Consider the following 10596-nt stretch of genomic DNA (forward strand, 5'->3'; position numbering starts at 1 on the left):
TTAACGGACAAATAAAATATATTTGCAGATAATTTATTTGAAATGCGTTTCACATGGCGTATCATAAAAGATGGGCGACACGAAAGACTGTCCTTGGAAAGACCCTTTCGTGCAATCGGCCCCATGTCAGCTAGCTAGCTCAGAAAGGCTGCAAGCAGAAAAGAAAGAAAGAAACCTTAATTTTATTTGCCTTAAAAGCCGATAAGTCTCGTCTATCATGGAGGTAATTACAGCGTCATTTTATTTTTATCTATATTTGTGAGTGTTTATGTAAGTTCTGATTTTTTTATAATAGAAAGTCTGACATGACAGCGGTCACCTGCTACACCGCCATTGCCATTGGGAAACGCAGAGTCTACTCCGCCGGAACTTCGGCGTAGCTAGGCCCTACTCTCTAGCATTAGTCTGGGCATGAGTCCCATCCCATTGATTCAGTGGAAACAACTCAACGTCGACAATAAAGACTTGCCGTCTTGTATTTTATGTTAATGCCCACATTACTATGGTCATAATGAGTAGAGGTGCATGGCCAATATATTGAAGAAAGGCCTTATCATTAAATTGTGTAAAAGTCAGTGTGCGCTCGTTGCTATCATACAATGGAAGTGGAAAGAAGTTGTCCCCGCCGCTGACAAAATAAACGGCAGTTAGTGGAGTGGTGACTTAAAGTTAATGTTAAAGCATGATAATGCCTGAAGAAACTCTCTTTGTATATATTTGTAGATATTTTTGTATTTTGCAATTTTTGTAGATAATTTTGCATTTTGACTTGTTTTGAATTCTGATCTAGTTAATGACTTAAACTTAGTAGATATAAACTAAAATAAAAGTGGAGGAAGAACAAGAACTGAAGAAAGAGAAGGTATATAAAAAAAAATCAGACAATGCAGTCTCCAGTTTGTGAGAACAACAGGACCAATTTTTTTTTTATACATTTGCGTGCGAAATTAATTAGGACTGTGTCAAACAGAAATGTGATATATCAAGTGATATAAAAATTCCTTGTGAAAAATTATTCCATGATCCACTTCACCAGTCCATATTTTTTACATGTACTAAATTCACTGTCTACTTACATTTTATGTTGAATGTTATCTTCCACACACAAAACAAATAGGCTTTTGACCTCAGCAAGACAAAATTTTGGCAGAGAATTACTGCCTTGTTGGTGTTGTTTCTTTTATCCTTTTGCAAAGCAAGTCTCCAATATTAGAGATTGTCTCCCTTATTGGAGTCTCAATATCTGCTGTGCACCTACTGAAGATGATTGATGTCTCATCCCTGCTATGAATCAATTTATGTTAACTTATTCATCCTACAGGCAACAAAGAAAACTTTTTTTTTTTTTTAGCAGAATGGTAGGGAGGAGATACCAGTGTTCGATCCATCTGTATTAGAGAAACTCAAAGAAGATTTTGAAAGTATTTCAAAAGTATCCTTCAAGCCACCCATTAGTCCTGCGAATCCTGGAACAGATTTATTAATGAGACCACTTCATATAGGAGATTATGACAAAGGTAAAGTACAGATTAATTCATCTATCAATAATTATATTAATTTGTATGATTAGATCTCCTAATTCAAATATTAATTATTATATTATACCTAGGATTAATTCAAACATGACTATTAAGTATATTTTATATATATATATATATATATATATATATATATGTATATATATATATATATATATATATATATATATATATATATGTTTCTATATTGTTTGAAGTATGGGTTATTTCTGAAACTGCTATTTAAATTTTTAAGTGCAAATCCACTCCAATCAAAAGTGGATTTGAATAAAATGAGAAAAAAAAACATAATGCTGAAGATTTAATTGAAATCAGATGTAAAGTAGGAATGATTTATCTAAGCATTTTAAAGTTGTTTTTTTACTCAACAGTTAAATGAAAATATATATGCAAATAAAAACTAGATATTAAATAAAAACAATTTTAGAACTAATGGTGTTGACCACTCATTATTTCTTTTGTATTTTTTGCATGTGTGGAATATAGAGTATTTCCATATTTGCAGATTTGACGAGGAAACGTCTTAAGAGATTGGAACAATGGCAATCCCACGTTTTCAGGGGATATTGAAATCTTGTTACACATTTATAATGAGGAAATGAATGAAGAATGAAATACAATTTAAGAAGTAGTGAGTGTGTGACATCTGTTCCCTCGTAAATGAATAGGCCTACTTATTTCTGATTTTAATGAAATTTTCAGGGTTATGTTAGTTTGATTTTTTTTCTTGATCTAAATCACCTTTTTGCTGGAGTGGACTTGCCCCAAAGCCCCCCCCCCCCCCACAATCTGGAAGCCAGCGATTTATTTCACATAAGAACATGTATTGATATGCTTTTTTCACATTACTATCTAGGAATACCTAGGGAAAAATCTGAACGCAGGCAGGTTATGTCTGCATTATTCTGATCTATTTCTCTTTGTGTTTCAAAGAAGAAACATGCATTGAAATGCTTATATATTCACATTTCTCCAATCCATAAAATATTTTAATGTGTTTGGAGTAATGGATTATTCCAATTATGGTCTAATCCACAACTGGTCATATTCCATTAATTATCTAAGTGGCTGTTTTGAGAAAATGCATTTAATATTTCCCCATTCAAAAGTTGAGAATATTATACAGTATGTTACTGTAATACATGGCAGTTAAGTCAGTGAGTTGATTTATGAATAGGGGTTGGTGTTCATTGTGTTTGTTTTCTATTTCTCAGGGTACCTGCAACTGCTGTCACAGCTTACAACGGTTGGCAATGTGTCAAGGGAACTCTTTGAAGGTATCTTGAACTCAATTTCAAAAGGATACTGGTTAAGCAAAACTAATGGATAACAAACATTTCCTTGTTGTTGGTTATTATTATTATTATTATTATCATTATCTTCAACATTAATTAATTTATTTAAAATGTTTTGTTAGGGTTTTTTCGGTGGAGGTCTCTTTTCATTGTTTCAGGCTTAGTTTTAAAACATTCTGTTGTTCAAATTGCCTGATATAGCTTGGAATATTATTATTCCATTAAGTAAATGTAACTCAATTATGCTATTTTCATTAAATCTACTGGATTTTTATATGAAATAAAAGATAATTAAGTAAATCATCTTTTATTCCTATTTCATTGCGATTAGCAATTAAATATGATTCCTTCAATAGCCTACAGTAATTCATTTTCTTTCTCTTTGTTCCCTTTTTTTAGAACAATTCCTTGCCTACAAAGCTTGTCCAAACTCTTATTACATCATCGTTATAGAAGACACAAGCACTGGTCAGGTGGTGGCCTCGGGAACATTAGGAATAGATTTCAAATTTATTCATATGTGCTCAAAGGTAAAGATTGCTTTATAAATCAAATGCTTTGGTAAATGAATTATGAAGGAATTGGGATTGGGGTAATGAGATGTTGTAACATTGAAATAAATTACATTGCTTTTAAGATAAACATAATATCACCTCTCATTATGCAGTGGGAGTTATTCAGACCTGGCTCAAATTCATCAATGAAAAAAAAGCCTTAAAGCCATATATTTCATCAGTCAGGGAAGGGAAGCTGCAGATGCTACTCAATTTTCTTTTCATTACACCTTGCATGGCACGGCAGGTTGGCAGCATCAGAGTATTTGATTGGGGGACACATGTTTTCCTCTCTTTTCAAGGCAATGTTTACCTACTTTTTTTCTCTTACTTTGTTATTCTTAAAGATTTACTTGGAAAAACATAGGGCATGTGTTTGTCTCCCCTAAATTTCAGGACTCTTGAGTCATACATGTGGACACAATTAACTCCCAAAATGAAGACAATATGATAAAAAGTGCAGAGCTTATATTAGTCGAAGACCACTGAAAGCTATAGCCTTGGCTGCCCCATTGATTGGTCTTGGAGATTATATATTTTTCCCCATCTGTAATATATCTTAGATATGTGCCTTTTGGGAAATTGAACCCTCCCTAAAAATATTCTAGTTTAAGCCCTGAAAGTGAAAATTGCCACTTAAGGAAATGCTAGATAGGCCCCATGATTTTGAGTTATTCTGCAACTAACTTGTTGGGGTGCACCCTTTGCTTTATAGATGTGTGTACATACATAGCCAATACCAGTTGCCATTAATGTATATACATGTAATATTTACTGATACATGTTTTTTAAGAGTTGTCACTGGAGTTGCCGGTGTCAAGAACAACCTTCCATGTACAATTTCTGACCGGCATCTATTTTCACTGATAAATAATATGATATGAAAAGTATATTTTGAATGTTTTAACCCTAAAAATCAATTAGTCTTCGACCCCACAAAGCCATGGCAATGTTTCGGGCACTAGAGTTTCCATCACTATAGTCCTTGGTTTCAACCCTGATTATGTCTGTTTTTGTTCAGGATTCTATTTTGCATTTTTGTAAATTTTTATTCTTCCTTTTCCTTTTTATTTCAGAAAGGAAACTTGGATGAAATAGTGGTGAAAGAAGAGTACAGGGGAAGACAGTTAGGAAAGTTGTAAGTAGAGAATATTGTGGCTTTATATAAAACAATATGGTTTTGCTGATTTAGAGCTCTTTCTCTGACCTCTGGGAAGTTGCTTAAACATACAATTTTTTTATCGTTACTGGGCCATTGAACCTTTACAATGTACCAGCAGAAATGTAATATTCCATGAAGTTTGTATTACAAAAGAAATATCAAATTATATTGTTGCTAAATTGAGGTCAGATGTCACTGCAGGCTAATTGACCTGAAGATAAAAGAAAGTTGTCAGAGCTTTCAAATTCTTTCTGTGATACTCAGAGTAATGAAAAAATATGTCACCTGCAAAGTATCACTCTTTAAATACCCCCACAAACCAATTATAACTCTTTAAATGCCCCACAAACATTCTAATAAGAGCTGAAACTGTAAGGTAGAGTGTGGGATTAGCCCCTTACAGTCCAATTGTACTGGCAAAAAAATTATTGCCGCCTCTTTTCATGCTTTGTTTTCATGTCCACAATATGGATTTTGCTTTTATCGATATACTTAATCTTGTTATTTGCCCACCTTTATGGAGTATCGTTATTTTTCATCATTTGCATTTTTTATTATATCGATTTTTCTTTGGGCATCTCTCTCTCCAGTAATTATCTTTGATGTATTTTTACTGTCTTTGCTCTCTGACGCGTTCGTCCGCTCTGCCTACGAAGATTTCTGCTAAATGCTGCCCTCTCTCGAACCTTTATGAATTCGTTATTTGTTTTTATGTGTTTTTGTTTCTCTGTATCACTGTTACTTATTTGTTCCCACACAGGACCTTTTATTTTGATTACTCTTCTGTTACTAACTCAATGCCGAAAGTAGTAGTGAATGTTGAGACGCTAACCGTACTTCCGTGAATACTTTAACTAATATGCCGTTTTATTCTTTGAGTAATGATGACCTCTCCATTAGTTTAAATACACATAATTCAAATGGCAACCCTCAGGTTAATTTGGCGTACAACCACTTTGTAGCCAACAACATTAACGCATCATCAGAACTTCTTGATTTTCACTCTGATCATGACTTAATTCGCAATCCATCATCAGAATACATCACTGAACTTCAATTCAAAAACACTAGTAAACAATTCTCCAAAGATATTTTTTCTTTATTACATTTAAACATAAGAAGCATAAATAAACATTTCGAAGAGTTCCAACTGCTATTAGACAATAATTCATCTAGACATTCGTTTTCCATTATTGGACTTACAGAAACTTGGTTAACTGACGAATCCAATATTCCATTTGCATTAGATCAATATGATTTTGTTTTCAATAATAGGAAAGATAGGCATGGCGGTGGTGTTGCGTTATATGTTTCCCACAATTACGAATACAAAATTCACGACGAAATCACTAATATGAATGAATATATAGAGTCACTTTTTATCGAAATCAATGTCCCAAATTCCAAAAATATAATTGTAGGTGTTATATATAGACCACCAAATTCTAACCATAATGATTTTTTACTTCACCTTTCTAACTTAGTTAGAAATCCATTGTTGGTGAACAAAGATGTTTTTATATTAGGGGATTTTAATATCGATATATTGAAGCATGACAGCAACAATACTGCCCATGAATTTCTTGAAACATTTTTGACTTCTTCATATTTGCCATTAATATCAAAACCCACTCGCATTGCAGATCGCTCTGCAACCCTTATTGATAACATATTTTGTAACATCATGCCGTCTCCTGATTCTGAAATTATATTATCCGATCTGACAGATCATTTTCCCATTATGTCACATTTTCCCCTCAAACACTCGTGTATTAATCCTTCCAAGCCATCAAGGCGGAGACCTACTCCCGAGAATCTTGCAAGACTGGGTGTTTCGTTAGAGTCTGTTGACTGGTCGCCTATTTATAACAATAATGATGCAAACATATGCTTCAATAACTTTCTGAATATTTTTAACAGTGAATTAGATAAGCATATTCCAAAAGTAAAAGATAGACAAACTAACTACAAAAAATCACCAAGACTTCCTTGGATATCTAAAGCACTTTTGCGTTCAATTAACAGAAAAAATAATTTATATTATAATTCAAAACTTAAAGGTACTCTTCAGGCAAAAACTAAATACACCACATATAAGAATACTCTAACTATGACAATACGTTTGGCAAAGAAAAGATATTTCACTGATCAAATAATTCTGTATAAGCACGACATTCAAAATACATGGAAAGTTCTTAAACAAGCAATGAATTTATGCAATAATAAGTCCGATATAACTGAAATTAGGTCTAACGGTGATATCATTGGAGATCCTGAAAATATAGCTAATGTTTTTAATGATTATTTTTCATCTATAGGAATTAACCTTGCTAGAGACATCCCCCCTTCAACAAAACATTTTTATGATTATCTAGGTACACCTAATTCTAGTTCAATATTTTTCACTCCCGTAGTCAAACAAGATATTACTGATATTGTATCTAATTTGAATAATAAAAAAAGTCCTGGTTATGATGATGTCAATAACTTCATTTTAAAAGGTATAATATCTGAAATTGTTGATCCTTTGACATATATTTTTAACCTTTCTCTAACCTCTGGTCAAGTCCCTGATCACATGAAAATTGCCAAGGTCATTCCATTGTACAAAAAAGGTGACAAGTTAAGTATCAGTAACTATCGCCCAATTTCTTTATTATCGTCCTTGTCCAAAATTTTAGAAAAAGTGGTTTATAGCAAAACAATTGATTTTTTAAAATCTCACAATATTTTTTCTAACTTTCAGTTTGGATTTAGAGAAAAACATAACACAGAACATGCATTATTGAATTTCGTTGATAAAGTGGCCCACGCTTTTGATAATTGCTCACATCTAGTCGGTATTTTTCTGGACTTCTCCAAGGCCTTCGACACCATTAACCATGATATTTTATTACATAAACTTTCTCATTATGGGGTGCGCGGGAAGGCCTTGGAGTGGTTCAGAAGCTACTTGTCTGATAGACGCCAATTTGTATCTTTGAATGGTCAGGCATCCAACATGCAATCTATTAATTGTGGAGTCCCGCAAGGCAGTTTGTTAGGCCCGTTATTATTTATCATCTATATTAATGACTTTTGTAAATCATCTGATGTCCTTTCGTTTATACTCTTTGCAGACGATTCCAATATGTTTTATTCCCATAAAAATCCATATACCTTAGTAAATACTATTAATAATGAACTTTTAAAAGTCACAGAATGGATAAGATCCAACAAATTGTCTCTTAATCTACTTAAAACTAAATATATGCTATTTAGCAATTCCATTGATACACTTCCGATGGACATTGTTTTAGATGACACTAATTTAGAAAGTGTCACATTCATAAAATTTCTCGGTGTTACCGTTGATAATAAGCTTTCCTGGAAATACCACATAGATTGTACTTGTAAGATTATTTCGCGAAATATTGGCATTATCAATAAATTAAAATATCATTTTTCGTCGTCGTCACTTTTAATGCTATATTCTTCTTTGATCCTACCTTACTTGAATTATGGGATACTTGCCTGGGGCAGCACACACCAAACCATTTTAGATAGACTGTTGTTACTGCAAAAGAAGTCCCTTCGTATTATTCATAATTCAGCTTTTCGTTCACACACTGACCCACTATTTTTTGACAGCAAATTGCTGAAGATAAGCGACCTATACTTATTTCATTTAGGGCAATTTATGTTTAAATTTAACAAAAATATCCTTCCACGTGTATTTGATTCTATGTTTCCTCTTAATCGGTCTTTTCATAATTACCCTACGAGGCAATCTAACGAATTTCATTTACCCCGTTTTAGAACTTTATTGGCAAAGAGTACATTTATGTTCGATGGCCCTAGTTTTTGGAACTCCCTCGACAATAACATAAAAAATAGCCCTTCCATACATTCTTTTAAAAGAAAACTGAAAAACTTCTTACTTAAATCCTACCGAGGTCTTCATTACTAATTCCCGCTCGTTACCACCCCCTCTCAGACATCTAGTTATTTTTATTAGTCTTTATCATCTTGTTTTATTCTCTAATTTCGGTCGCAATTCGTCCTGTTTCTATTTAAGTTTACTTCTCCTTTTGTCGTCCTGTTCTTGTTCTTGTTTTTTTTTTTTTTTTTCTTCGTGGTATTTTACTCTTTATTAGTTTTGTCTTGTTCTGTGTGTTATCTTGTTCTTTTTAATCTATTCAGTAAGTCTCCGTAGGCAAATAGCAACCATTGCGTCTCTCCCCCCCCCCCCTCTTTCTTTCTCTCTCTCCTCTTTTCTCTTCTTTGAGGGAGGTTCACATTATACAAGCTTTGCTTTTGAGTGAATCTCCTATTTCCACAGATACCTTTTTTTTCTATTTGAATTATATTTTATAATTTGTCTACGAAATGCACCACATTTTGTATATATCTTTATATGTTAATTATCATGAATGTTTTTTACTATGATTATAAAGACAATGATTTGTATCGCAAATATTTGTTACAATGTATGAAAATGATTTGTATCAATATTTATGTTATTTCTGTTGGAAATAAATCTGAATCTGAATCTGAATCTTTAATTGTGTTCAGTGTCCTTCAGAAAAATAAATTATTTAATTAGTTAATATTTTGGTGATTTTCAATGATTTACAACAAACACAGTTTTTTTGGTGCATTTTGATTTCAATAATTTACAACCAACACAATTTTTGGTGCATTTAAATAGCCTTTTAACACTAAGAATTAAATATTGTAAATTCCTTTGAACATTACAATTCTCAACCAGAACTAAATTTTATCTTGAATTAAAACTTTACCTCTTACAATTTTATGTAAGAGAGGGTTTCTTGTATTTGTTTTTATTTGAAGTATATGCTCAGATTTCAATATGTTAAATTATCACGCATTAAGGGTCAGGACAAATATATTGAGCATTTCAATGGCAGAAAGTTGTCATTGCCGCTGTATTAATAATGTATGGTAGGTGCTACTGCCAGGAATGTTCTACTGAATGAACAAGTTATCTTTAATTTGGACAAATCGTGTAATCATTTCAGAATATTTTTAAATAAGGCTTCAACTAAATTCATCTGAGTAAGAAAATTTATTGATAGCAGCAACAATGGGAGAATATAATTTGAGCAGTCAAGATATTAAAACCAATCTTTGCAGAGCCGTACCAATGTGCAAAGCTAGCTTAAATGCAAGATGCTCTTCTTACATAAAAATTACAACATTAATGTAGTGAATATTATTTGTTTTTATTATAGGATAGTAGAAACCCTTACATTACTAAGTCAACAGGTTGGCTGCTACAAAACGGCTCTCGAGTGCAAGACAGAAAATATGGGATTCTACACCAAGTTTGGCTTCAAGAAGGATGTTCAAAATTACATGACCTATCGACATGAACATTGTTCATTGCATAAAGAGGAGACCAACAGTTAATGATCATTTCTGACCAATATATCATTTTAATCATGAGTACAGATAATTGCAGGTCAGATGTCTTCATTAATCTTCAGCTTTAGTGGAAAAGCAAAAGAATCAGGATTAGTGCAGTTGTAGTTAACTTTTGCTACATTTTGTGTGCCTAAGAGATGTAATAATGTTGTATTCAATTTGCATTTCACGTTAATGAGTAACATCAAGGGAAAGCTAGAATTCATTGTCAGACTCAGATGAGATGGATTCTTGACTGCGTTCAGGCAAAATATGTGTCCCTGCTTTTGCCAGACCAAAATTTGTCATACAACTTATACAATTTTCTCATGACCTCCGAGATCTTCAACCTTGTGACTCCCAATTCTAATGATGAAAATGGTAAGGATTATCCTCACATGGATATCCATATATTAGCCAAATTTGAAATTGATCCCTCAGTTGGTTCTTCAGTTTTCACAAGAGAGATATGTATTCTAAGTTTTATAATGATCCTTGCGACCTTTGATCCTGTGCTTCTTGGTTATTGTTTGATGGTTAAAACCCTTCCTTTATATGTCCATTTTTCGTTTTTGTTGCAAACGTTTGCTCTTTTTCTTTCTCTTAGATGACGACCAGCCCAGGCAGGGTGTATGACACCC

The 10596-nt window shown here is 32.9% G+C and overlaps 1 protein-coding gene across 2 annotated transcripts; it reads left to right on the forward strand.

The window, feature by feature from the left end:
* The first annotated feature begins 107 nt into the window (after positions 1–107).
* On the forward strand, positions 108–10596 carry LOC129264554 (glucosamine 6-phosphate N-acetyltransferase-like). Of its 2 annotated transcripts, none has more exons than XM_054902435.2 (6): positions 108–223; positions 1355–1517; positions 2753–2815; positions 3233–3363; positions 4464–4525; positions 9784–10596. In XM_054902435.2, exons 1-6 carry the CDS (start codon positions 218–220, stop codon positions 9959–9961), a joined length of 603 nt encoding a protein of 200 aa, XP_054758410.2. In that variant the 5' UTR covers positions 108–217; the 3' UTR covers positions 9962–10596. The 2 variants fall into 2 exon arrangements, with proteins under 2 accessions (XP_054758410.2, XP_063958589.1); XM_064102519.1 differs by having other exon boundaries at positions 110–223; positions 1352–1517.

Source organism: Lytechinus pictus, chromosome 7 (genome assembly GCF_037042905.1).
Source record: "Lytechinus pictus isolate F3 Inbred chromosome 7, Lp3.0, whole genome shotgun sequence".
NCBI lineage: Eukaryota > Metazoa > Echinodermata > Echinoidea > Temnopleuroida > Toxopneustidae > Lytechinus > Lytechinus pictus.

What these genes read in the sequence shown, in the direction of transcription:
- LOC129264554 (XM_064102519.1), top strand. An exon ending in TATAGGAGATTATGACAAAG is followed by an intron (nt 1,518 to 2,752) that starts GTAAAGTACAGA and finishes TCTATTTCTCAG; the next exon opens with GGTACCTGCAACTGCTGTCA. An exon ending in TTATTCATATGTGCTCAAAG is followed by an intron (nt 3,364 to 4,463) that starts GTAAAGATTGCT and finishes TTTTTATTTCAG; the next exon opens with AAAGGAAACTTGGATGAAAT.